The sequence below is a fragment of the Oryzias latipes genome, chromosome 12 (genome assembly GCF_053564925.1).
Source record: "Oryzias latipes strain Hd-rR chromosome 12, Olatipes_Hd-rR_3.1".
NCBI classification, from domain to species: domain Eukaryota; kingdom Metazoa; phylum Chordata; class Actinopteri; order Beloniformes; family Adrianichthyidae; genus Oryzias; species Oryzias latipes.
In genome coordinates this window covers 32,668,406-32,694,493 of record NC_136248.1, presented here as the reverse complement: position 1 = coordinate 32,694,493, position 26,088 = coordinate 32,668,406, and the positions used below count along the sequence as shown (strand labels likewise).

Here is a 26,088-nt window from a genome sequence, read left to right as displayed (position 1 = left end):
TTACCTGGCCATCTGCTTGTAGGCCTCCTCAGCCACAGCAAAGATGTGTGGGTCCATGTCCCCCATGTTCTGCCCGCTGTAGGCGTTGATCACCTCCTCCCCATAGATCTGCAGAGGCTCGTAGGGGTTGATGGCCACTAGAACGATGCCTACACACAGGAAAACAACTCAACACAACACGTGACAAGGACACACAACACTCTCAAGTCCTGCAGAGTCAGCTGCTCAAGTAGACTCCGCCCACTAAAAACCTGCTTTCATGGAGGTCAGGAAAACAGATGAAACTGCTGTGGAGGCAATGTTCTCCTATGGGGGGGGGGGGGGGGGGGGGGGGGGGGGCATCCTGCAGCATTTTATAGTATTCTGTACTGTCGTATAATATTGTGTACTGCTAATTACTGTTAATTACTGTTGTATACTGCTGTATACTGTTGTGTACTGCTGTGTACTGCTGTGTACTGCTAATTACTGTTAATTACTGTTGTATACTGTTGTGTACTGCTGTGTACTGCTAATTACTGTTAATTACTGTTAATTACTGTTGTGTACTGTTAATTACTGTTGTATACTGCTGTGCACTGCTGTGTACTGTTGTATACTGCTGTGCACTGTCATTCCTCACTATTTCAACATGAAGCGGTGCAGACACTGAACACTGACCACAGTACGTGTAGATGTGGTTGGACTCCAGGAATCGAACCCTCAGGTTGTGCAGGACGGCGGGCTCATGGAGGTAGCTGAGAGCCGTCAGGTCGTTCTCGCCCACCAGGATGTCCGGGTTTCGCAGGAACGGCAGCGGGTTCTGGTTTGGACCCACTTGGTACTCCAAAGTCTAAGACCAACATCCACACACAACACACAGTGACACACATTTACACCATCATTAACGCACACTCATGCACATGTTCACACTCATACAAAACATGCACATTTAAACACACAAAAATACACACTTTCACATCATTCACAAACACAACCTCACACCTACGTGTGTATATCTGTGTACACATGCATTATTGTATCGCATGAGTGTGCATGTGTGAACATGAGTGTGCACGTGTGTTGTTACCGTCTCATCCTCCAACTTTAGATGGAGCACAGGATCTCCTTCTTTGTAGTCTTTGATGATCTCTGCACCCTTCCAGACCTCCTCCGGGTCTGGGATCCAGACCCGTGTGAACTAAGAACACACACACACACACACACACACACACACACACACACGCACACACCCACACACACACACATTAGGAGGGACAGATGAGCAAATATCTGCAGATGTTTAGAGAAGATCCTCCCGCATGGTCGTGATGCGTTCATGATCCTCACAGAAACTCAGACTTGTCAGTGTCATCCTTCCTGAGGGCGCCGCCCCCAGAAACCCCTCCCCCCTGCTCTGATGCAAATCTGCAGCGGACAGCAGCTGCTCATTTTCCTGAGTTTACATGCCAGCAGGTGAGTCCGTGCCGGTCACATGACCACATTCAGCGGTTACACAACGCTCTGACCTCAACACTGGCGGCCAGGGAAGCAGCATCCGCTGTTGTCATGGAGACAACGAGGTCGTAAATCCTCAACCCAAACTTCAGACGGACCCTTCTGCAGAACCCACACAGAACCAGCAGGAATCCACAGTGACCCAGTATGGGGGGACGGGTCCGATTCCGGGCGGGCGGAGCCCCAGATCCACACAGAATACGTTGGGGGTGAACTGAACACAGAGACCCCTCCCCACATAACAGCAGAGTGGGCGGGCCACCGTGGTGAGGCATCATGGTTAATCTGTAAACATCCCAGCCGGGTGTGTCCAGCAGGAAATGCAGAACATTGAAGAACTTTGATCTAATCTGAGAAGACAAAGGTCACAGCAGAACACCTGAGAGCTGGCCTGCTGCAGGGGGCGGAGCTTGTTAGTTCACAGTCGACTGCAGGACGGCGTGGACCAGCGGACATTGGACGGCGCTCAGACAGACACCTTCACGCTCCTGAAGGTGAACCCAGACGTTTCATCTCCTCTTCTTGTTTCCTGGTTTTGGGGGCTCCCTGTTCTCTGGGGGGTGGGGTTGGGAGACAGGCTGCTCCAATACAGCACCATACAGCCTCAGTCCACCCCCCACCCCCATTGAGGGTCCGAATCCTCTAGGATTACCCTGAGGATTCAGACCTCTAAATCCCAGAGAGCAGATCCCCCCGCCCCCCTGCCCCCGCCCCACAGCAGTCTTCTGCGGGGGGAGGGGGGTTAAACTCCCCCCCAGCCCCAACACCAGCAGGACGTTCCTTCATGAGATCGTCTGGTTCCCCAAATGCTTTTCTTTGTGGGAAATGAGAGACTGCAAAGCGTAGAGGAACCGGGTCCAGTCCAGAACCTGGTCCAGATTCTGGTCGGTGTTCCTGTGTGGATTCCCATTCATTCCAGTGAATTAGCACTTAGACACACCTGACCCAGGTAAGCAGTACCTGCAGTGAATCAAACGATCAGAAAACCAAACCTTCAGGACCAGAACCACAACCCTCCTCCAGATCCAGGACCCAGACAGATCCTGATCCTCAAAGAGTTCCTCCCTACAGGTCCTGGTCGGCCCACAAACACCTTGAAGCATCAGAATCATGAAGTCCGCTTTAGTCCAGTGTGTCCAACATCCAGGTTCTGCTGATGGCTGGGGGGGGGGGGGTGTCTTCATTCATTTTATTGCAACAGTAAAAAAATCAAACTTCCCCAGAGGAAGAACTGAAGCTCAGTGTCTAGAAAACAGAACTTCATTACCCACAATGCTCTGAGAGCCCCACACCTGTGCTTTAAAAAAGGCGCTTTTTGCATCCGCTTGCCCCAACCCCCCCACAGAATTTCTGCTCCGATCCCCATCCTCAGCCTCAGAGTCCAGGTTCTGGTTCTGACAGAACCTCAAGTACGTACCAGAACACGAGGGGGGGGGGGGGGGGTTGTACCCCCACAGAGCAATGACGTTTCAGTCCAGAGCGGAACCCGCCTGTGGGTCCGGTACCCCATGAGATTTAATGCAACCTTAATGCCCTGGGTGGTGGGGAGGAGGGAGGGGGTATCAGAGCTACAGACCCCCCCTCCCCAAAGCCCCCCTCACCCCACACAGAACAAAGCGGTACAGCGCTGCCTAACGAGTTACTCTAACTTCCGGTCACCATCCTGAGAGTGACGTCACCGCTGTGAGCGACAGGTGCCGCCGCTCCGGGAGCTCTGACCCGGGAAACGAAAAGTTCGGTTCGGTTCAGTCGCAGAGTAACTTCCGGATGTCCAAGACGCCCCGCAGCCGGGGGTTGGGGGAAGGGGGGTGAGGGTGTTTCTCAGGTAAGACTCACCTTCGTGTACAGGTCGTTCACGGACATCGTCTCGTCCAGATCCGAACCGCTCTGGAACTAAGAACCCATGAGACCCTAAGACCCGGTTTGGGTCTCGTCCACGCAGCCCGCAGCAGGTGTCCGCGGGAGTTTCGGTCAGTTTTTTTTCTGACAGAGAGGCTGTGCCGCTTCGAACTGGACCGTCGGTGACTCTTAACAGCAGCTTTTATCAGAACCGGACCGTAAGAAGTCCAGAAGAGGCGCGCGGCGCAGGTGTGGAGGCCGGTTCTTCCTGACAGCCGTGTTTCCTGACGCGACATCTGATTGGCTGAAGATGCGCCAGGTTTCCGCCGCGCGTGCGCGCACGCAGCAGTCCCGGGGTTACTCCCAAAGGCGGGTCTGTTGGGTCAGAAGCTGGCAGTGGATAGGACTCTCGGGGCCCCTGAGCCCAAGAGCCCCGCCCTTTTCTCAAGGCGACATCCGTGGGTTTAGACAGCGCGCGTGAGGCACCCGAAACTCCACAGACGAGCGCGCGCCTGCCACACATTGGCACGATCACGTGACCTGATGTTCCAACTTTCAGGAAAGTTAACAAAAGGAGCCTGAGGAACACCGCCCCCTGGCGACCGACCAGCCGAATTGTTAATTCGGGACAAAAGCAAAGCTGGAACTGGACATGTCCCTGGCGGCTTTCTGTAGGAAACCAGGACCGAACCGAGGCGGATTTTCTGGACCGACGCTTATCAAACAGTTGATTCTAGCATTTTGATTTGAACTGGACTGAATAGAGAAGGACGCTCATGGTCGTTTCTCACAATCAAGAGCACGTTCTCCCCAAACGTCTTTACACAACTAAAAAATGACCACTTCCCACGGTGTGTGTGTGTGCTTACCTGTGTGTATCTTTGTGTGTGTCTAAATGAGTGAACAAATAAAGGTAGCTGCTGTTAGAGGATGCAGAACACAGGGTTAGATGGAGGAAGCTGATTGGCTGAGGGGAAACGCTAGGAAGAAAATTTGTGTAGATGTCTGTATCTTTGTGCGTGTGTGCCTATTTACCTAAATGTGTGTTTATCTTTGTCTGTGGGGTGTACATGTTTTGTGTACCTGTGGGTGTGTTCCTGTGTGTGTGTTGTGTTCCTGTGTGTGTATTGTGTTCCTGTGTGTGTGTACCTGTGGGTGTGTTTCTGTGTGTGTGTTGTGTTCCTGTGTGTGTGTGTCTACCTGTGTGTGTGTGTGTGTGTGTGTGTACCTGTGTGTGTGTGTGTGTGTGTTCCTGTGTGTGTATTGTGTTCCTGTGTGTGCGTGTGTGTTCCTGTGTGTGTGTATACCTGTGTGTTCCTGTGTGTGTGTGTGTACCTGATTGTGTGTATACCTGTGTGTTCCTGTGTGTGTGTATACCTGTGTGTTCCTGTGTGTGTGTACCTGTGTGTGTATTGTGTTCCTGTGTGTGTGTGTGTTCCTGTGTGTGTGTGTTCCTGTGTGTGTGTGTGTGTACCTGTGTGTGTATACCTGTGTGTTCCTGTGTGTGTGTGTACTTGAGTGTGTGTATACCTGTGTGTTCCTGTGTGTGTGTACCTGGCAGTAGAGGTTGTATTCCACCTTCATCCTCCGTCTAGAGCGTCTGCTGCTCTCAGACGGTCTGAGCTCAGACATCAGGCGAGTCCCGCCCAAACCACACCTGCCACAGGTATGAGCCGTCATCCCGCCCTGACCTGAAAAGCAGAACGGCGGCTGTCGGGTCCAACCTGTTAAAACAGTGACGAGTGACGCGTCGGCCAATCAAAGGCTTTGTTCCATACGATCCGGTGTGAATCACAGTTGTGATTTGACTCCACCGAGTGAAGATCAGAACCAGAACATTACAGTACAGTACAGACTTTGAGTGGGCGGAGCTTAGCCTTAGGCTGACTTAAAGATGGTGGTGCAGAGGATGCAGGTGGAGTGTCCTCAAAACGCTCTGCTGGTGAGTCAGTCCAGACAAACTCCTGTTTTATTGGAGACGATTTTAGGAAAAACGTGTTTATCTGGTTGGAAATCAGAAGGAATCTCTGTATGCCTCTTCCTGAATTCTGTTTTAATGCTGATGTGGATCCTCAGACACAGCTCCACCTTCAAAACAGGCCAGACATCAAAGCGGACCACTGAGGAGGACCCACTCTTCTGCGTTGAAAGGACCAAGAATCCGCTCTGATCCAAAAGCAGGAAGAACCGAACTTTGTGGTTCGTACACTGGATTCTGTTGATCTTTCTTTAGTTCCTCTCTGAATCAGACGCTGTGATCTGAGCTCTGATGAGGTTCTTCTTCTTTTCCAGGAGCCGTTTTTCCTCACAGAGGAGGGCCTCTAAGGTTCCAACAGGTTAAATCACACAGAATCTCATCAGACTTTGATGATTTTATTTATGAACTGAATGAACCCCTCAGTGCCGGAACGGATGCCTGCTGGTTCTGTGGGACTCGGGTTCTGCCAGAACCTGGTCTCTCCTGCGGTTGTAGATCTCCTCCAGGAGCAGGCCCTGCCGATGCTCCCTGTCCTCCTGAGCCTTCCAGACGCTGCAGAGCTGCTGCTGCTCCGCTATCTGAGCCTGCAGGTCGTCCCGGTACGCGACCGCCGCACACCTCCGGCTGCAGCCCGCCATATGAAACAGGAAGTGATGTCACACATACACAGGGTTTCTTTCATATGACAGGACAAGAGATCTACCTTCTCTTCTCCTCTGCCTCCTTTATCTTTGACTCCTCTGTGGCTCTACAGAGCTCCTCCCTCTCCTTCTGAAGCTCCGCCTTCTTCTGCCGGCTCTTATCCACTATGAGCACACACACACATGTACGCACACGCATGCTCAGCCTCAGTCAGAAGCTGATTGGTGGAGGGAACGGGGATGAAGAGGAAGGTTCTCACGTTTGTTCTGGATCTGGAGGCGCCGGGCCTCCATCACCTGCTCCATCAGCAGGTTTCTGGCCTCCCGCTGCAGTCGACTCTTCTCCTCCCGCTTCGTCCAAACCTCACGGAGCTTCTCCTCCAGCAGCTGCTCTGTTTCCTTCTCCTCCTTTCTCCTCCTCTCCAGCTCCTCAGACAGATGCTGCCGATGCGTCTGCTGACTCTCCCACAGCTCCATCTGAGCACAGGAGAACCAGAGGAGAACCAAAGGAGAACCAGGGGAGAACCAGAGGACAACCAAAGGAGAACCAGGGGAGAACCAAAGGAGAACTAGGGGAGAACCAGAAGAGATCCAGAGGAGAACCAGGGGAGAACCAAAGAAGAACCAGGGGAGAACCAGAGGAGAACCAGAGGAGAAACAGAGGATAACCAAAGGAGAACTAGAGGAGAACCAGAGGACACCCAAAGGAGAACCAGAGAAGAACCAAAGGAGAACCAGGGGAGAACCAAAGGAGAACCAAAGGAGAACCAGAGGAGAACCAAAGGAGAACTAGAGGAGAACCAGAGGACACCCAAAGGAGAACCAGAGAAGAACCAAAGGAGAACCAGGGGAGAACCAAAGGAGAACCAAAGGAGAACCAGAGGAGAATCAGAGGACACCCAGAGGAGAACCAGAGGAGAACCAAAGGAGAACCACAGGAGAACCAGAGGGGAACCAGAGGAGAACCAAAGGAGAACCAGAGGAGAACCAGAGGACACCCAGAGGAGAACCAGAGGAGAACCAAAGGAGAACCAGAGGAGAATCAGAGGACACCCAGAGGAGAACCAGAGGAGAACCAAAGGAGAACCAAAGGAGAACCAGAGGAGAACCAGAGGACACCCAGAGGAGAACCAGAGGAGAATCAGGGGAGAACCAGAGGAGAACCAAAGGAGAACCAGGGGAGAACCAGAGGAGAACCAGAGGAGAACCAAAGGAGAACCAGAGGAGAACCAAAGGAGAACCAGAGGAGAATCAGAGGACACCCAGAGGAGAACCAGAGGAGAACCAAAGGAGAACCAGAGGAGAACCAGAGGAGAACCAGAGGAGAATCAAAGGAGAACCAGAGGAGAACCAGAGGAGAACCAGAGGAGAACCAAAGGAGAACCAGAGGAGAACCAGGGGAAAACCAAAGGAGAACCAGAGGACAACCAAAGGAGAACCAGGGGAGAACCAGAGGAGAACCAGAGGAGAACCAAAGGAGAACCAGAGGAGAACCAGAGGAGAATCAAAGGAGAACCAGAGGAGAATCAAAGGAGAACCAGAGGAGAACCAGAGGAGCCCCGTCTGGAGGGAGGTTCTACGGGTTCTGTCCTAACGCTGTAAACCGTGGTTGTTTGTCTCCTGAAGGATTCCAGGGGCCTCATTTCTAAAACTTTGCGTAGGATTTGCGTCAGAAGTGGCGTCCGGATGAAACAGAGGACATGCGTACGCACAGAAATATTGGGAGTTATAAACCGTGCGCACGCACATCCTACGCATCTTTCCCTTAATAAATCATAATCAATTCTAAATGCAGCTTTAGCGTCTTCATGACACGCCCATAGTTGCCCATAAATAGTCCGTGAAACGCCCACAAATGAATATTCATTGATTGCGAAACCATGTATGGAATAACATAAATGCCAAAAATTGAAAGGGCGTAAAGACAACTAAGCGGGCGTATTTAGAAACTGAGTGAGTGAACCTTAAAACTGTGATGGCGCAATCCTAACCAAGCGACGCCGTATTTTACAACTGAACGGCTGAAATCCTAACTGAGCAGGGATCCTGCTCCGTCAGTTCTCTTTTGCGCCCTCACCTGGATTTACGCTCAGTGTTAAGGGGGCGTTTTTGTCACTTGGGGGCAGGAACATTTCTGGTTGATCTGATTGGCTGAAATTTGCATGCCAAGCAGCGGGGCGGGACTTTCATTTTGGGGCTTTAATAGAAATCGAACGGCGGCTGTAACGTGGATTTAAAGCATTAAAACGGTAACAAATACAGTGAATTTCACATCAGAAAAACTTACACCACAAATAAACCCGCTGCACTTTCTTACCTTAGTTTTGGGTCGTTGGTTAATGTTTTAATCCACGTTACATCCACCGTTTTTTTTTCTATGATTGCCTCTAACAGGGGGGGGGACAAACAAGTTTGACACAAAGAGCCGACATCTCTAACTGTGATATTTAATGAGCCACAACACACACTGACCTGCCAGACACACACACAATTAAAGCCATGTTATACAACCCCCTCCTCTCATTACAACAGCGCCGTTTCAGTTTAGTGTTTTTTCTGTATTTAACGTTAACACATACCGGTGACCCGAGGGACCGTCAACAAAGTGCAACCTCTGTGAACTGTGAAACACCACTGTGTAAAAATCAATAATCTTACAAAAAAATCATAAAACTATTATAAAGCATATTCTTGTTACAAAACATATTTTGTAGGAAAGTCCATCTTTATTTTATATTGTTTCATATACTTTTTCCAATTTTAATAGATATGAATCATGACTAAAGTTATCAGTAACTTGACATGACCTTATTGTCATACTAAAATGAAGAATGTCAATAGTTCACTTTGTTTATTTATAGGAATTTTTCATATTTACAAATGGATCAGATTTGGTCAAAAAACCTCAATAGCTCTGAAGGTGCCAACATTTTTTTTTTTGCATAATCTTTGTTGCAGTAGGACAATAAGGTCATGATTAGTCAGTACAGGAGGTTTGGTGACAGAAGCTTTAGTATCTTCAGAGCTATAGTGCATTTATGTTATGATTCATATCTCTATTAAATTTTAACTTTGACTTTCTAACAAAATTTAGTATAATAAATAATAATGTAGCATGACTATGCTGACCAGTCTTCATTACCAGTTCATATAAATATAGACATTCACTTTTTAAAAGTTCACTGATTTTTACAGAATGCTGTTTCACAGAGGTTGCACTTTTCTGACGGTCCCTTGACAGCCGGCTCGCTGCTCTGTTTGCATTCACAGCTTAAAACGAACAATTCTGATTAAAAGGCAATAAAAACGAACTTTTTTCTGTAAAAATGCTTTTGTGGTTCACTCTCTGTGTTAATACAAAATGAGTGAGATACTTGCTGACACATGTGAACGTTGATCAGAAGAGTTATTGAAGCAGGAAGTCCGAATCTGTGAAGATCTAATTTAACCGAACCACAGCTGCTCTATTCCCGTGTTCCTCCGCGTAGCTGATAGCTGCAGTTTAAACTGTGCCTCATAATCGTGTCTCTTTGCATTTCCAGGGTTTCCAAAACTAAGTAGTTCTGCATTATTCACATATCTGCTCCTTTGTACTATGGGGGGGGGGGGGGGGGGGGGGGGGGGGGGTCTTCTTTCACGTCCTCTCCTCTCTCCGTACCGTCATCATGCTGTTCTCTCCTAGATCCTCTTTACCGAAGTAACGCAATAACACATTAGGGCCGCTCTGTACATTTTGGAGAAAATGTAAGACTTTCACCTTATGGCTGTGAAAGTACTGAATATAGAAAATATGATAAAAGGCAGAGAGCGACATGCAGCTCAAAAACCGCCTTTTAACACCCCCCACCCCCCACCCCCCCGCATTGAAAAATGAAGGTCCCGCCCCTCTGCCTCGCCGATAGGCCATGCAAATTTCAGCCAATCAGATCAACCAGAAAGGTTCCTGCCCCAAAAGTGACAAAAACGCCCCTTAACACTGAGCGTAAATCCACATGAGCGCGCAAAAAGGAAGTGACCGCGCAAGATCACTGCTCAGTTAGGATTGCGCCTGCGCGGTTTTAAGGTTCACTCACTCAGTTCCTAAATACGCCCGCTTAGTTGTCTTTACGCCCTTTCAGTTTATGGCAGAAACGTAATTCCATAAATCATGGCAAACACAGAGAGGAAATGAAAAAAACGTAACTTCACTCAATGTGAAGTAGAAGTTATCGTTGGCGAGGTGGAAAAGAGGATAAAACGTTGTTTGGAGGGCACAGTGTGGGCATTACTAATGCCAAAAAGGCACGTGAGCGGCAGACGGCGGCAGACGCCGTAAATACTGCAGCCTCACAACCTGGGACCGTGGCCCAAATAATGATGTGTGTCTGCCACGGGGGGTGGGGGGGGGGGCTGACCCCTCCTGATGAGAGACTGGCGGCAATAATTGGGGAATCCCTTTTAAGTGGAGTGGTGACTGAGGCGCAGGGGGACACCGACGCACCAGATGCACCGGGTGACACCCCCCCCAAAAGCTCCAACAGGACGGCTGGAGGAAGTCAGAACCGGCTCATAAGCCACTCGTCCTCGTTTTCCAGCAAGTCTTCTTGCTGTCTAAAGATGCGTTCACTCCCAATTCTTCCATTTGCCACATCTTCTAAGAGCGCAAGATCAGCCATTGTGCGTCATTACGCATTGTGATGGGGCATTTTATTTCCATCCATTTAATTACATCTGACAAGCTACAGATGTCGGTAATAATCCACGTGGAAATGGGAAATTGATCAGCAAATGTAATTTCTTGTTGCTTTCTGAATGGTCGAGACATACGCCATACATTGTTTTATCAAAAATAAAACAAAATAAAGGCATATGCATGAATACCATAATTCAGTACCTTATGAAGAAATGTTTTACTATGAAAACAACTTTCCCTAGTGGACAATTAATGCATCTCTCTCTATCTATCCATCTGTCTATCTACACCTATATCTGCTCCTCCAGACGGACACATTAACGAGAATATCAGTTTTGTACATTATTTCGTTCTGTTAACTATATTATTTATGAGGATGAATTGCACAACATGCCAATATTGCAGAACATATTTCACTTTTCTTTTTGCAAATAAGTGTTCATTTGAATTTCTGTTGTAATTTTCGGTTGATTTTCTTTTTCATTTGTTTCACTGCTGATCGATCAAACGGGTGTTGGTGTAGCTGTTAATTGTCAGACTTGCTTTGTGAAGTCTTCATGTTATTTCTGAGAGGCAGTATTGTCATTTTCACTTTCACGTGTTTCTTCCATCTGCCGACGGTGTCGCCGTTTCTCATTTCACCCGTTTTTGTGCGTACGCCTGGGTCAGAGCGTGAAGGACCGCACATTTTCCCTCAAGTTTGCTTTTTATAAATCTCAACTATTGCGTAGAGAGTTGCGTACGCCTTCTTTTGTGCGTACGCAACCTTTAGAAATGAGGCCCCTGGTCTTCCATGCACCTCACCTTCTTCTGCCCCGCCTGCTGCTGCTCCTCCTTCTGCTGCTCCTCCATCTGCTGCAGGATCTTCACGTCCAGCTCCAGCTCCTCCTGCTGCTCTCGGGCCAGCCTCCTCATCTTCATCCGGAGTCCTCGGTCCAGCTGCTGCCGGCACCGGTTCTGCTCCAGAAGCTTCTGCTGCTGGTTCCTCTGCTCCTGCAGGAGCAGCACCTCCTTCTGTTGCAGCTGCACAGGGGTGGGGGGGTTAGAGCGCTGGGACTCGCAACGTCTATGCATGCATGTGTGTGTACATGTGTGTGTATGCATGTGTGTGTGTATATGTATGTGTTTGTGAAATTTAGTATAGCTCACAATCAGGCGGGCCTCCTCCTCTCTCAGCTCCTTCTCCTGCTGTCTCCTCCTCTCTGTCTCCTCTCTCTGACTCCTCAGGACGTTCAGCTGCTCTAGGTTTCTCCTCTGGCGCTCCTGGTGGCGTGCGCTCTCCTGCTCCTCCTTGGCTCTGTGGTCGGCTTCCCACAGCTTGTGGAAGAGCTGCTCCTCCAGCTGCTGCAATGTATGCTGCTCCCGTCTGCTTCTCACCTGCGCCTCCCGCTCCTGACACACCAGCTGCTGCTGGCGCTGGCTCTGGATGCAGCGAAGCTCCTCACACTGCTCCCTATATGAACGAGAGCATCAGAGGAGCAACAGGAGCGTCAGAGGAGCAACAGGAGCCTCAGAGGAGCAACAGGAGCGTCAGAGGAGCAACAGGAGCATCAGAGGAGCAATAGGAGCGTCAGAGGAGCAACAGGAGCCTCAGAGGAGCAACAGGAGCATCAGAGGAGCAATAGGAGCGTCAGAGGAGCAATAGGAGCCTCAGAGGAGCAACAGGAGCATCAGAGGAGCAATAGGAGCGTCAGAGGAGCAACAGGAGCCTCAGAGGAGCAACAGGAGCATCAGAGGAGCAATAGGAGCGTCAGAGGAGCAACAGGAGCCTCAGAGGAGCAACAGGAGCGTCAGAGGAGCAACAGGAGCGTCAGAGGAGCAACAGGAGCGTCAGAGGAGCAACAGGAGCGTCAGCAAATACAACAGAAAAGATGAAAAGATCCAAAGTGAGACTGTGAGGATCTGAGAGATGGAAGGTCTGGTTCCGGTTCTGCTGGTTCTCCTCCAGAGACTCCTCCTCCTTTCAGTTCAACCCAAAACTTTTTTTTCTGAACCTGAACAGCAGCTCCATCTTCCTCTCCACCTCCTCCGTCCTCTCCTCCTCCCTCCTCTTCTTCAGCTCCTTCACTCTCTCCCGCATTCGGGCCTGTTTCTCCACCACGGTCTCCTTCTGCTCCTCAACCTCCTGCAGGAGCTGCAGCTCCTCGGCCTCCAGGACCCTCCGGAGCCTGGAGGGTGAAACATGGATAAGTCATGAAGTTTCAGTGATGACGTCAGTGTGGTCAGCTCGCGAGAACCTGCGCCGACGCTCGTGGAGTTCTGCGTCGTGCTCGTTTAGCGCTGCACGCGCTCTCCTGTGCTCGTCTCCGCGCAGCCGCAGTCTGAACCCGCAGCCCTGCAGCTCTCCGTCTGCCTCCCGGCTGAGCGGCGTGGAGGAGGGCGCCCCCTGCGGGACAGACGGGGCAGATCCGCTCGTAAAGATACTGACAAAAAATACTTTCACGCGGATTTCCCCGCATGACGCGTTTCAAACGTCTGCCGAGTGTCCTCGGTACTCCGAGCACGTGCGTGACGCGGTGCTCACCCTTGAGGAGGGGGTCCCACCGGCGTTCCCGCGCAGCATCCTTCCGGTCCTACAAAAACGTCTCCAACTTCTTCCAAACTTCAGACTCTCGGCTCGGGACCGGGACTCTGCGGGCCGCTGTCGTCATGGCAACCACAAACAGTAGGGTTTGGATGCGCACGCGGCGACCGCCAGTTGTTACCATGGCAACTCTCGTTTGATCTCTGAAAACCTGGCGGACGATCCCCCCCCTCCCCCCCGGAAGAGTGGAACCAAACAAAAATCAGCTGTTTCTGTCCTTTGATCCCGCCGGATGTTTGTTTGAACTTTCGTCAGTACAGTAAACAGTCAAAAGTCAGCTCAGCGGCCTTGTGGAGGAGTGTCCGTCCTGTGACCCATGAGTTCAAATCCAGGAGAAGTCATACCAAAGACACCCCTCCCTGCTCAACATGTGTCTGCAGGTCACCGCTCCCCCAGGGAGGGGTCTCATTCCACACACCTGTAACAGTTAACGGGGGATTAGCAGCAGAACCCCCCCCCCCCCCATCATAGGGGGGGGGTGTACCTGAAACAGTGAATTCAGTCTAAAAACATTATAATAGAATCGAAGAATCAGGAAGACGACTTTCTACATCTACTATCTAGATGTAGAAAGTCGTCTTCCTGTCAGGCAGATGCAGGACTGATCCTCTCCGTGTCGTGACCGGCAGACACGCCACAGGCGTGTCACATCTACACGTATGACTGCCCATCCTTTCCTGTGAAACGTGTCATAAATCTAATTATGATAATTATACACATGTAGAAAATGACGCACTAAAGTCCCCTACGATAAAAAAATAACAGATTAAAATATAGATTTGGTCTTTTTAGAAAACTAGAAAATATACAATGATGCAAAGTAATCAGATTACTAAAAGCTTTCAAATGTATCAGAATCAGAGGCCTGTTTTATGATGACTATGTAGGAAGAAAATACTGTTAAACTCTATTGGTGATTTTCATTTACTTACATGTTTATATTTATCCACTACCACACACATGCACTCACACATGCACTCACATGCACACCCACTCACTCACATGCACACCCACATGCATACCCACACGCACGCCCACACACTCACATGCACGCCCACACACTCACATGCACACCCACATGCGCAGCCACTCACATGCACACCCACATGCGCAGCCACTCACATGGACACCCACATGCGCAGCCACTCACATGCACACCCATACTCACATGCACACCCACACTCACATGCACACCCATACTCACATGCACACCCACACTCACATGCACACCCATACTCACATGCACACCCACACTCACATGCACACCCATACTCACATGCACACCCATACTCACATGCACACCCACTCACATGCGCAGCCACTCACATGCACACTCACATGCACACCCATACTCACATGCGCAGCCACTCACATGCACACCCACACTCACATGCACACCCATACTCACATGCACACCCACTCACATGCACACCCACTCACATGCACACCCATACTCACATGCACACCCACACTCACATGCACACCCACACTCACATGCACACCCACACTCACATGCACACCCATACTCACATGCACACCCACACTCACATGCACACCCACACTCACATGCACACCCACTCACATGCACACCCACTCACATGCACACCCATACTCACATGCACACCCACTCACATGCACACTCACATGCACACCCATACTCACATGCACACCCACACTCACATGCACACCCACACTCACATGCACACCCACACTCACATGCACACCCATACTCACATGCACACCCATACTCACATGCACACCCACTCACATGCACACTCACATGCACACCCATACTCACATGCATACCCATACTCACATGCATACCCATACTCACATGCATACCCATACTCACATGCACACCCATACTCACATGCATACCCATACTCACATGCACACCCATACTCACATGCACACCCATACTCACATGCATACCCATACTCACATGCACACCCATACTCACATGCACACACAGTAACCATCATGGTGCGGCTGTGGAACTCAGACGAGGAAAGCTGCTTCTCAAACTTGGCTTAAAATAAAGGTTTTATTGTTCACAGCGGCGGCGACAGCAGGTCGTCATGGAAACGAGGCAGAACTTTATTCAACCCTCCTCAGACACACAAACACGGAGTCCCCCACCCCCCACCCAAAGTTCTGCTGTGCAAAATTGACCCCCCCATTGATTGTTCACACATCACCCCCGGAGGTTTTACTGCCCCCCCCCCCAAGTTTCTGCTGAATTGAAGCTCATGTGATTCACCCCCCCCCCCACCCCCCCCACCCCCCTAAAGAGACGACCTTCATGTGCAATTTTCAACTGTGGGGGGGGCCTGCTTTACTTGAATTTCATGCCCCCTCCCCTCGAATGATGTCCTTAGTTCTGGACCGTCAGAACTGGTTTCTGTTCTTGAATTATGAACTTCAGGCTCCGCCCCTAAACACCAGACTAACAGCTGTTACTGCAGAGTGGGCGGGGCTTGACCCAGAGATCAATAGTACGGGCCCACGTTCTCGAAGCCGGCATAGCTCGGCCAATCAGGGAAGAGGCCGTGCGAGCAGGTGGGACTGCCGTAGCGGTCCAAGTGCATCTCCATGTGGGGGTCTGCGCGGCGGCCCCTCTTCATGTGTGACCGGACGATGCAGTAGTTCCTGCCCTGGTTGCTGTCCCAGTGCTGAGCTCCGCCCACCTCATAGCAGACGGCAAACTCCACGTGCTCGTGCGGCGGCAGCTCCGCGGGGAGGGCCACCTGGTAGGAGAAGGTGTCGCTGTGGGGGCTGGGGTAGGCGTCCTTCACGTACCGGCACGGAACGTCCAGGTGGCTCTTCCACGAGTCAAAGGTCACCCGCAGCGTCACCGACTTCTCGTACGACACGTTCTTGACCTTGATGGTCCCGGCGAAGGCCTTCTCCTTCAGGACGCAGTGCTCCAGGCTCACCTGGTTGGTCTCCAGGTTCTGGCGGAACAGCAGGTAATCTGAGGACGGCTGCGTGAAGTCCAGCACCAGCCGGTTCTCCTCGGGGGACGGCGGGGGCGCACACCTCAGCATCTCCTGGATGTTGACGGGGATCTGGATGGGGTCCGTGAACTCGGAGAACACCTTCACGCTGGTCAGAGTCAGGCCTCTGTGGTCCGCAAACGTCACCCGCTTCTTGGCCTTGGCGCCGGTCCAGCCGGCCTCAGGTCCCGTCTGCTCGGCTCGGTCCGGGCGCCGGAGGTTCGGACAGGAGCTCTGAGGCGTCATGGAGCTGTTGGGAGCAGCGATGAAGCTGAAGTCCTCCTTGGAGAGGTAGAGCGGTACAGTCACGTCGATCGGCATGTTGGACGGGGGGGGGGGCAGGCACAGGGATCTGAAACGGAGAGATACGTCAGTCGGGTCAAAGGTCGCTTAACATCCCAGCAGGTCCATCTGACGAGCAGAGTATTATGACCCCCCCACCACAATGAGATGTGGGGGCTGTCAGGGGTCCCCCCCCCCCCACATACACAGAGCGTCACTGGTGAAGCTAGCTGCACCACGTGGATGTGATGGAGCGCAGACCGTACGTCCAAACTGCTACGTTTATGTCAATGACCGTACCTGAGAACTGGACTGACAGGCCCCTCCCCTTGGCGTTCCCAACAGGAAGTACCCACCACATTCTCTCGAGCCGCATGCGGTTCTGTCAGCGTCTGATCATACTTTCTATATACTGTGCCTCATTTCAGTCTTTTTCCCTCTTAAACTACACTCAAATCCATCAGAGGTTATTAAAAATAAATAATAATAAAGTAATTTGGCGGCGTGTGTGTTTGATGCTGCTCCCGACACAGACGTGAGCGCCAATCATTTGTGAGGGTTACGCCCAATGCTGGAACACAGATACAGATTAGATGTGCTGCAGACTGTTACCCTGATGGTCAAAATGGTGAAATTCAGAGTATAAAGACGTTAAAGACAGGACGTTTCTGAAGAACGGGAAGATTCGTACTTTTTTACTGAACAGAATGACGTCACGATGTTTATCATCATGAGCTTTTGGATGCAGTAACATTGTTCATGGCAGAAAAGAACTAAACATATCCTGGAGAAAATGAAACACTCTGCCTGATCTGACACACACTGTCTCCTTTATGAACAAGTTGAAGCTTTTCAATCATCCCACTTTCCTTCTTTGTGGAGCTCACAGCAGAAGCTGTAATCCACATGAATAAAGCAGAACGTGACGCTGCTGCTGGACGGAAACTTGACTTTGTGGTTTGAGGACCTGCAGCAGAAACGACGGCTGATCACTTTTCTCATGGATCCTTAATGCAGAGACTGACTGATGAGATCCCCGCTGGTCACTGACAAAGCAGCGAGAGAACCGGAGATGATTGAACTGAAATCTCTTTGTTACGTTTACGAGAACAGAGAAATCCCCGTCTGTCAAAGAGCTGCTCTAAGCTGCTGTGATGTTCTCCTCAATGTCTGCCAGTCCCTGTTATTACCTGGAAACAGGTGAAATAAGACATGGGTCCGTGGTTAAGCTGCATTGATGTGTGTATTGAGGGTGGACACGTTTCTTCAAATAAACACAAATATACTTGCTGTTGTGTTGTAGGGAGTAGAGTTGTGCCGATGGACGATATCATCGTCCATCGTGATGGGTGACTGACATCCCGATGGAGAGACCACCATCGTGATGCCACGCCCCCGTCACGTTGCGCGTCGACACCATAAGCCGCGGTTACATGTACAAAATATCTTGATGGGATCAATGGTCGGATTAGAATCCAACCGTGTACATGGGCCCAGAAAAATGTTTTCAGAATACAAAAACGTTCACTAAGGTCACACTTTCCATCGGAATAAATCATTCGCACATGCGCAGTAGGGTTTGAAAACCGGAAGGACATAAATTCCGCCGAGCGGCTTTTTTTTCAAACTTTATTGAATGTAACAATTCAATACAAAACAATGTTAAACAGCGCCGAGCGGCTATATATATTGACATGTCAGCTCGGTAAAATACGAGATGATCTTCTAAACGTGCTTTTAATAATGTTACGGTTATTATGAAACACCTGTTCGCTCATCATTTGAATTTTAATCCGTGTGGTCAGTGCTTTTTCTGAACGAAGCCAGGATTAGCAGTATGCTAACACGGGCTAACAACATTAGCTTTGGGTGGTGCTGCACGTAAACATGTAAGAATAACATCAGCCTTTATTTAGTCGGGACACGACTGGAAACACAAATCCGCGTGTTTGTTTGAATGTTTTCTAAGGACTGAGCGACATTTCTGCTTTGAACCTCAAACCGCTGTGTTTCTGCTGACGATCCGAGCTGTGCTCAGACACACACTTTTAGACCCGGTTCTGAGTTCGGTTGCATGTACCCCTAGAGCTGCGGGACGGATCGCAGTCTTAAATCTCCCACACATATGGCTCATGTACCCCCCCTTCCCATCAAACACAAAGCTGTAAATCCGCACTCCCCCGGAAGTGCGGGAGCGGACTACTTCTTTTCTATTTTGTTTTACTTTTTTTGTTAAAGTCACTTCCCTCAGTTTATACTGGATCATCGCGGATGAGTCATTAGTTGGAAAATAAAATGAAGAAAGCAAAAAAACGAATAGCAGTTATATAAGAACGAAAAATGTAAAAATACCCCCCCCCCCCCGACGATGTCATCGTCCATCCCGATGGTTGACAGCAAACATCGTCAACGGCCAAATTAGGGGACATCCTAGTAGGGAGAGGAGTGTGTTATGTAAAAATAATACGGCTTTAATTGCGTGTTTGTGTACGTCTTGGCAGGTCAGTAGCCGCGGTTACATGTTCAAAATATCTTGATGGGATCAACGGTCGGATTAGAATCCAACCGTGTTCATGGGATCAGAAAATGTTTTCTGATTATAACAAACGTTCACTAAGGTCACACTTTCAGTCAGAATGAATCATTCACACATGTGCAGTAGTGTTGGAAATACAGGAAGAGGAAATGAGTTCCACTGAGAGGCTACATCCATAGATATCTGGCAGCTAAACATGCTTTTATTAATGTTACGGTTATTATGAAGCACATGTTTGCTCATCATTTTAATTTGAATCCGTGCTTTTTCTGTGGAAGAACGGAGCTGGAAGAAGCCAGGACTAAGAGAGGCTAACACACGCTAACAACATTTAGCCTTTGATGAACAAAGATTCAGTCTGCATCCTGGCTGAACGTAAATATGTGGGAATAACATCAGCCTTTATTTTGTCGGGACACGACAGGAAACACAAATCCAGGTGATTGTTTGAACGGTTTCTAAGGACTGAGCCACATTTCTGCTTTAAGCTCACACACCGCCCCAAAGCCGCTGATTGAGCCGACGGTCCGAGCTCTGCCCGGACACAGACAAAGAGACGCCGCGATGGCCTCGCCTCTATGATGTTTATCTTATTTCATGGAGACAACAATGAAAAGACCCCCCAGTTTTAGTCTCCCCCCTCAGGTTCACGCTCAAACTGGACCAGACAGATGGAAGAAACCTTTAAATTGTAACTCAGGCAGAGCTCCGCTGCAGCAGTGAAGGATCTGGAGAACCCAGACACGGGTTCACCAGATCCTCTTTTGGTTTGGAGGCAGCGGTGTCACTACACACTGATGCTAACATGCTAAATGCTATGCTGATGGACTGATCCGTGTGTCGTCTACATGTGATCACAGTTTACAGTCAGACTATATTTTCACGGACGTTAAGACGTGGCGGATAAACCAAATTCAAACTCTGTTAGCATTGAATCTAATTTCAAAGCTAATATCTTTTTTAAAAAGTAACACCTTTAGTTTTGCTATAGGGCTGCACGGTGGTGCAGTGGTTAGCGCTCTTGCCTCACAGCAAGAAGGGGCCTGAACCAGAACACCAATGGGGGGCCTTTCTGTGTGGAGTTGGCATGTTCTCCAGTGCATGTGTGGGTTTTCTCCGGCTTCCTCCCACCGTCCAAAAACATGCTCCATAGGCTCATTTACTCAAAATTGTCCCTAGGTGTGCACGTGAGAGTGCATGATTGTGGCCCTGAGACAGACTGGACAGACCTGTCTAGGATGACCCCGCCTTCGCCTCCGAGCAGCCGGGATAGGCTCCAGCAGCCCAGTGACCCAGAAAGGGACAAACCATGTAAATAATGGAATCATTTGGTCCTCAGATCTGGTCTGGTGAGTCCAAACAGAGACTTTGGTCTCTGGTTGTGACTTCAAACCTGGAGCATCCAACCAAACACATCGAGTCTGGATCAGAGGATCACGGCTGTTTCTACCAGAACTGTTTCTCTGTAGGAGATGATCAGCTGGAACATCTGACAGCAGATCTTCAATATATTCACTAGATTCCCTGCTGCGCGTGCGCTGCGTGCTCGTGCACTGACCAATCACTGGTATACATGCGTTACCGGCTTCCCTGCCCCCTACTCTGGAGGCGCGTGCACACTGCACTTGCACGTATCGCACGCGCCGAGAAAATCTAGGCCCTTGGCGCTGGACAGAGGAAAGCGAACAATGCGCGCGCGCACGCAATCCCAAGTAAGTAAGTCCGGGATAGGTAGGATGTCCGGTCCCGTGGTTCGGCTCCGGTCCGGTTCGGACTGGAGCAACTCGACATTCTGCAAACGAGCGGACTTATCACGCACGCGCTAACATTTCACGATGAAGTTCACACAAAGAAAGGACGATCACCCCCCATCCCCCACTTCTTTTTCTTCACTTGAACCCGAGAAACCAGCGCATGCGCAGGTGCGCTCACCTGCTGCAGGTCCGGAGGATCCTCTGCGGGTCCGTGAGGGTCCTGAGCGGCTCGCGGCCCGAAACACCCGGAGCTGCCCGCGCGCCCCTCTCCCCGAGCTCTGCAAACCCCACGCGGGGTTCACGTGAACACTCCCCCCAGCCAATAGGAGCGCGCGCGGGCGGAGTGATCGGGGGGGGGGGGGGGGGGGGCTCGAGGACAGGACGGGGAGGAGTCATGAAGTCCACCTGTACTCTGTGATGTCCAGGCCAGGAACCACTAAGCTCTGGACCGGATCAGACCGGAACCGATCCGGTCCAAAGTTGTGACATGAAAAACCTTCAGGATCGTCGTCATGAAGGCCCACGATGCAGAACTTCTGTGGGATGTTCCTGAAGGTTCTGGGTTCATTTAGAAAATGGGATTCGGGTTCAGAAGAACTTTGATCAAAGACCAGTTCAGGATCCGGATCTCAGAGCTGGACCGTGTTTAGCCATCAGTCATGAGGTTCTGCTAACTTCTGAACTACGATGGAACTTTGGGTTTTCGGAACCACAGATGGAAGTCTGGAGATAAAACGGTCCTTCAGACTTCAAACTGGATCATCAACAGAACCTTTTCATGAAGATCCGGAGTGGAGATTTCTATCGTGAATGTTTGTGGGCGGAGCCTGAGATCAGCTGATCTGTGATGATGTCACAGGATCCACAGTCTGAGCAGACCTGCATGCATTTACAAATGTCACTGAGATCCTCTCTGATATGTCTGGGTTCCAGAGCCACAACAGCCCTCTTAGTGGCCTGGACAGAGTGGTTCTGGTGGGTTCTGGTGCTGAAAGCAATAGTTCAAAGAGAATCACTGTGAATTGGAAGTGGGAAACCTGTTTTGCAGTGAAGAACCCAGGTCTGGTGGTTCTGGTTCAAATTGGACGGTTCTGCTGTCAGGGATCAGTTTTAATCACATTCTGTTCTCCTGAAGGTTCTGAAGGTTCTAAAGGTTCTCAGTTCTGCCACCTTAACTGGTCTTTGAGTGACATCAAAGAAAAGTCTCAGAACGTTCCTGAAAGTTTCTGAACCTCCTTCAAGAAGAAAGCTGGATGAGCTGGTTCCATAAGTCCGGTTCTGCAGTCTGGCTTCAGTCAGGTGGAGCTGTGGTGTTTAAGGAGTGTGGGATTTTACAGTGATCAGCTGAGTTAGCCTGCATAGTGGGTCACCCGCTGGTCCACAGCCAATATTACAACAATAGTCGTCTTGATGGGCTTCATGCTGATTATTGGATGAGAATTCAAAAGGTAACGACTAAACTAACATCTCTGCCCTCAGACCCCCCCCCCCCCCCCCTGTAAGGAAAAACTCCTAAAAAAACGGATTACAGAAAAAAAGCAGTAACCTCAGGGGGGTCCACATGAAGGAGGGATCCTCCCCCAGGACGGACAGATGGACCAGAACTCTTAGAGAAGAATCAACTTATCTAAATCTACAACTACATGTTTGAATAGTCCAGCAGACGAGCTTCATCCAGACGGAGTTGGGGGGGCGGCTGGGGGCGTCAGACGAGCCAGAGGGGGGGTTCACAGCCAAGTGTAGGAGCAGAGAGGAGGTCCACCATCAGGTACAGGAGCACGGCATCTGGAAGCACTCCCCTAGGGGGGGCGAGAGGGAAAGAGGGACAATACATGAATCACTGTACCAAACAGAGGCATGGAGAACTAAATGATAAATGATGATCAAGAATAGAGGAGAGGAAGGGTAGAAGTAGAAGAGAAAAGAGGACAGAACCCCAGAGCACCATAGTTACCCCAGCTTCAACTTCTAGCAGCCTTTAAAACAAATAGTTACTATTAAGTTTAATTTAAACAAATTAACATTAAGTTAAATAATCTCTGAATACTAACTAGTCTGACAATAATCCTGTCCAAAGAGGAATGTTTTCAGTCTAACTTTGAATGTAGAAACTGAGTCGGCCTCTCTTCCATGAGCTGGGAGTTTATTCCATAAGACAGGGGCTTGGTGGCTAAACGCTCTACCTCCAACCGTACTTTGACTAATTCTAGGAACCACAAGCAGTCCTGCATTTAGTGACTGAAGTGTTCTCATTGGATGGTAAGGGACTATGAGGTCCTTAATATAGGACGGGGCCATTCCATGTAAGGCCTTATAGGTTAACAGGAGGATCTTGAACTGGATTCTGGAATCAACTGGGATCCAGTGAAGTGAAACTAACACAGGAGTGATGTGATCTCTCTCTGCTAGTTCCTGCTAACAATCTAGCTGCTGCGTTCTGAACAAGCTGGAGACTTCTTAAGGAACTCTTAGGACACGCTGCTAACAAGGAGTTACAGTAATCCAGCCTCGACGTAACAAATGCATGGATGAGTTTTTCAGCATCACTCTTAGATCCGTTCAGCTGACAAACCAGAGTCCACGGAAGAGCAGAGTCCTAGATCAGGGGGAGGAGCCAAGCCCCCCCAAGAGAGCATGCCAAACGAGGAACAGCTGATGTAACCCAACAAGGGTCAAAGGTCAAAGCACAGCTGGTGCCTGAACACACCAGAACCCTTTCCAGAAGCCGGGTATGTGACGTTCCAGTTTGAATCGTGAGTGTTAAAGCCTCAGTGCTGCTTCCACCTCCTCGCATGTGCTGAGGTCAAAGGGGCGGGGTCTGGACAGGATGACAGCAGTGGGAGGTTAGCTTTGCAGCAGGTTTTCTGGGTTGGTTTTACATTTGAACCATTAGGACCCTGATGACTCCCCACTCTGATCCCGAACCGGGACCAGAATCATGATCAGCTGAAAGTTTAGTAAAAGTGTTCACCAAAACATTTCAAATATTTTCCTTTCCTTAAAGAAAAAGGGAAAACATTAATTACATTCTGTAAGACTGACGGTATAGAATTATCTTCATAAACAGGTAAGTTTGACTCATTAGATCTCAGGAAGAGTTGAATCTAGTGAACCTGCATGAGGCACCAGCTAAACACTGACTGTGCTGAACGTCGTTGAGAGACAGAAATTCTGCTTGGATGGAGAATCTATGAAGTATTCATGGTAAAGGTTTCTATCAGCCTCAGACAGAGAGGAATCAAACTGTTTCATAGTCCTACAAGCTCCAGAAATGATTGGATTCTAAGAAGAATGTTCTTGTGTTTCCTTCAAGTTCTTCTGGCTCCAGAACCAATATGACAAGAACCTGATATATTTCTATGTCAGCGTACAAAATGACCACCCAGTAGGACTTTGGCCAACTCAGTTCAAATGCAGATGATGTTCCAGCACAGGATTCTACCTGAGCTGTTTTACCACACTGAATTCAGCCCTTTATTTGGGGGGGGGGTCAACAGGTGAGCCCCAGAACCCACGTTTGGTCAGGACCCGGTTGAGAGTCAGGCTCAGGTTGGTTCCTCTGAAGGCCCCATGAGGACTCTTATGTAAGAGGACATAGTCTAAGCTGCTTTCAGGGCCAGTCTGTAAATATTGACTCACAGATAAAGAGAATGGGTTTGGAGGCGGAGTCAGCACCTAGTAGGACCTTTGTTCTGGTCCATATGCAACCAAAATTACATTTCCTTCATCTGGGACTGAAACATGCTGTTCTGGGACAATAATACCAGAACCTGAACCTGACTTTGGACCTGTACACACATACACACAAATGCACACAGTTACACAAATGCACACTCACATCCGTGTCTAATTCCATGTTTGAATTGCTCTTCTTCTCTCTGTAGGGGGAGGAGTGTGGATCTCAGAGGAGAACGGCGTTCTGTTTCAAAAACCCCTGAGCAGCTCCTAAAGGTCACACGGTGACCTCACGGCAGAACTGGAGCAAAGTCAATTCATTCACCATGCTGGAGCCAGACGTCATTCGTACGCAGTGATTGGTCCGAGTCAGTCTGAGTCACCGTTTCTGTGGCAAGCACTCTCCAATCAGGAGTCAGCTCGTTGGAAGGCCACACCCCTACCACTGGAAAGCGGGCTGAACAAAATCTGTCAAACACTTTTAATGTTGGAGGTGGCGCCAGCAGGCTCCACCCACTTTTATCGAGGTGTCTGATTGGTCAGTTTATGACTTGGAAACATTGAACTACAGAAAAACATCATTTAAAAAGAAGGATTATTAAGAAGATGTTAATAAAAGTACCAGATCCAGAACAGTTCTTCTGACCGATAGAATGACTGAGTAAAGGCCCGTTCACACCGGGACGAATTTTGCCCGCGATATTCGCCGACGTTTAACGCCTCGTGACTAAACAAAGGGCACCAATGAGAGTGTGCACACCGACGCGAAAAAACGCCACGCGTCAAAGCGTCACTTTTTAAAAAACGCCTCGGGTTCGTTTTTTTTTTTCGACGCGTCGCGTCGAAATTTACTCGACCAATGAGAATGGCGCTTTTGCTCACGTGTCTGGAGCTTCTGAAGTTACAGTAAAACACCACTTGGGGGCGCTCAAACACAAAACTGCCTTGCTGAGCGCACATACCAGCGAAGAAGATAGACGCCAAGTAGCGTCTACACAGCAGCGAAGAAATAATGACGGACATTCTAAAATATCCCCGAACCAAGCACCAGTTGGAGCTACTGGTGCTTGAAATATTCATGTTTTCTTTGTTTGATTCTGACAAGCGCGTAAATACTTGCTCTCTTCCTCTGAGTGAAAGGCGACTTTAAGATGCGTAAAGTTGCGCAGCGCCACCTTGTGTACAGGAGTATTTCTGTTTTACATTAAGCGCCATCTAATGTCAGGGAATGAAATTGCATGTTCGCTCGGCTCACCGTCAGCGAAAATCGCCTGGGTGTGAACACAAAAGACGTGGCGAAAAACGCTGGCGAATATTTGTCCCAGTGTGTACGGGCCTTAACTGATGTTTATTTCTCTATAGACGAGACGTTTTGCAGGTACTTCCTGTTTGGAGCGCCAAGGGGGAGGGGTCACTCAGTCCAGCTCTCATGTCCATGTCAACGGCTCCACCACTGCATGCTAACGTAATCACGTGAGGCCTGCACCGCGTCGTCAAGCCTTCCATTTGTCAATAAAAGACAAAGAACACGATCAGCTCAGAACATAAATGGAGGAGTTCCACCCTCAGACTTTAGTATGAAACACTGATTCATATGAAATCCAGAACAGCAGAGTGGAGAGGCGTGTGCAGGG

The 26,088-nt window shown here is 49.6% G+C and overlaps 4 protein-coding genes and 1 long non-coding RNA gene across 6 annotated transcripts in view; 2 read left to right on the top strand and 3 right to left on the bottom strand.

The window, feature by feature from the left end:
- Nucleotides 1–5,115, bottom strand: part of myo5b (myosin VB) — a 32,522-nt gene extending 27,407 nt beyond the window's left edge. The window contains exons 1-4 of one of the 2 annotated variants that reach the window (XM_023960845.2): nt 4,891–5,115; nt 1,070–1,180; nt 661–832; nt 5–149 (exon numbers count right to left, since the gene is read on the bottom strand). In XM_023960845.2, the coding sequence (XP_023816613.1) occupies nt 5–149; nt 661–832; nt 1,070–1,180; nt 4,891–5,016 (554 nt within the window). In that variant the 5' untranslated portion in view covers nt 5,017–5,115. Of the gene's footprint in view, nt 1–4; nt 150–660; nt 833–1,069; nt 1,181–3,333; nt 3,649–4,890 lie in introns of those variants that run through there. The other variant, XM_023960846.2, reaches the window with a different exon arrangement.
- On the top strand, nt 4,048–5,767 carry LOC144996720 (uncharacterized). The gene is made up of 3 exons (XR_013659572.1): nt 4,048–4,187; nt 5,413–5,535; nt 5,629–5,767. It is a non-coding gene; the product is annotated as an uncharacterized LOC144996720 (long non-coding RNA).
- cfap53 (cilia and flagella associated protein 53) lies at nt 5,694–14,384 on the bottom strand. Its single transcript, XM_023960847.2, has 8 exons — nt 13,152–14,384; nt 12,865–13,013; nt 12,622–12,795; nt 11,777–12,080; nt 11,432–11,650; nt 6,216–6,432; nt 6,018–6,120; nt 5,694–5,938 (listed from the first exon to the last, which is right to left on the bottom strand). The coding sequence occupies exons 1-8, from the start codon at nt 13,188–13,190 to the stop codon at nt 5,734–5,736; spliced, it is 1,410 nt and encodes a 469-aa protein (XP_023816615.1). The 5' UTR covers nt 13,191–14,384; the 3' UTR covers nt 5,694–5,733.
- On the top strand, nt 6,529–7,699 carry LOC144996747 (uncharacterized; the record flags this gene model as incomplete). Its single annotated transcript, XM_078956438.1, has 1 exon — nt 6,529–7,699. A coding segment is annotated over one exon (1,029 nt), but the record flags the coding sequence as incomplete, so codon positions are not given.
- An 852-nt stretch (nt 14,385–15,236) lies between the features above and the next one.
- ppp1r3b (protein phosphatase 1, regulatory subunit 3B) lies at nt 15,237–22,578 on the bottom strand. The gene is made up of 2 exons (XM_004085272.5): nt 20,958–22,578; nt 15,237–16,559 (listed from the first exon to the last, which is right to left on the bottom strand). The coding sequence occupies exons 1-2, from the start codon at nt 21,173–21,175 to the stop codon at nt 15,701–15,703; spliced, it is 1,077 nt and encodes a 358-aa protein (XP_004085320.2). The 5' UTR covers nt 21,176–22,578; the 3' UTR covers nt 15,237–15,700.
- Between the last annotated feature and the right edge of the window lie 3,510 nt (nt 22,579–26,088).

What these genes read in the sequence shown, in the direction of transcription:
- cfap53 (XM_023960847.2), bottom strand. Translation starts at nt 13,190, where the DNA reads ATGCTGCGCGGGAACGCCGGTGGGACCCCCTCCTCAAGG. An exon ending in CTCCACGAGCGTCGGCGCAG is followed by an intron (nt 12,796 to 12,864) that starts GTTCTCGCGAGC and finishes TTCACCCTCCAG; the next exon opens with GCTCCGGAGGGTCCTGGAGG. An exon ending in AGCAGGCGGGGCAGAAGAAG is followed by an intron (nt 6,433 to 11,431) that starts GTGAGGTGCATG and finishes TCCTGTGCTCAG; the next exon opens with ATGGAGCTGTGGGAGAGTCA.
- ppp1r3b (XM_004085272.5), bottom strand. Translation starts at nt 21,175, where the DNA reads ATGACTCCTCCCCGTCCTGTCCTCGAGCCCCCCCCCCCCCCCCCCCCG. An exon ending in ATCCTCCGGACCTGCAGCAG is followed by an intron (nt 16,560 to 20,957) that starts GTGAGCGCACCT and finishes TCTCCGTTTCAG; the next exon opens with ATCCCTGTGCCTGCCCCCCC.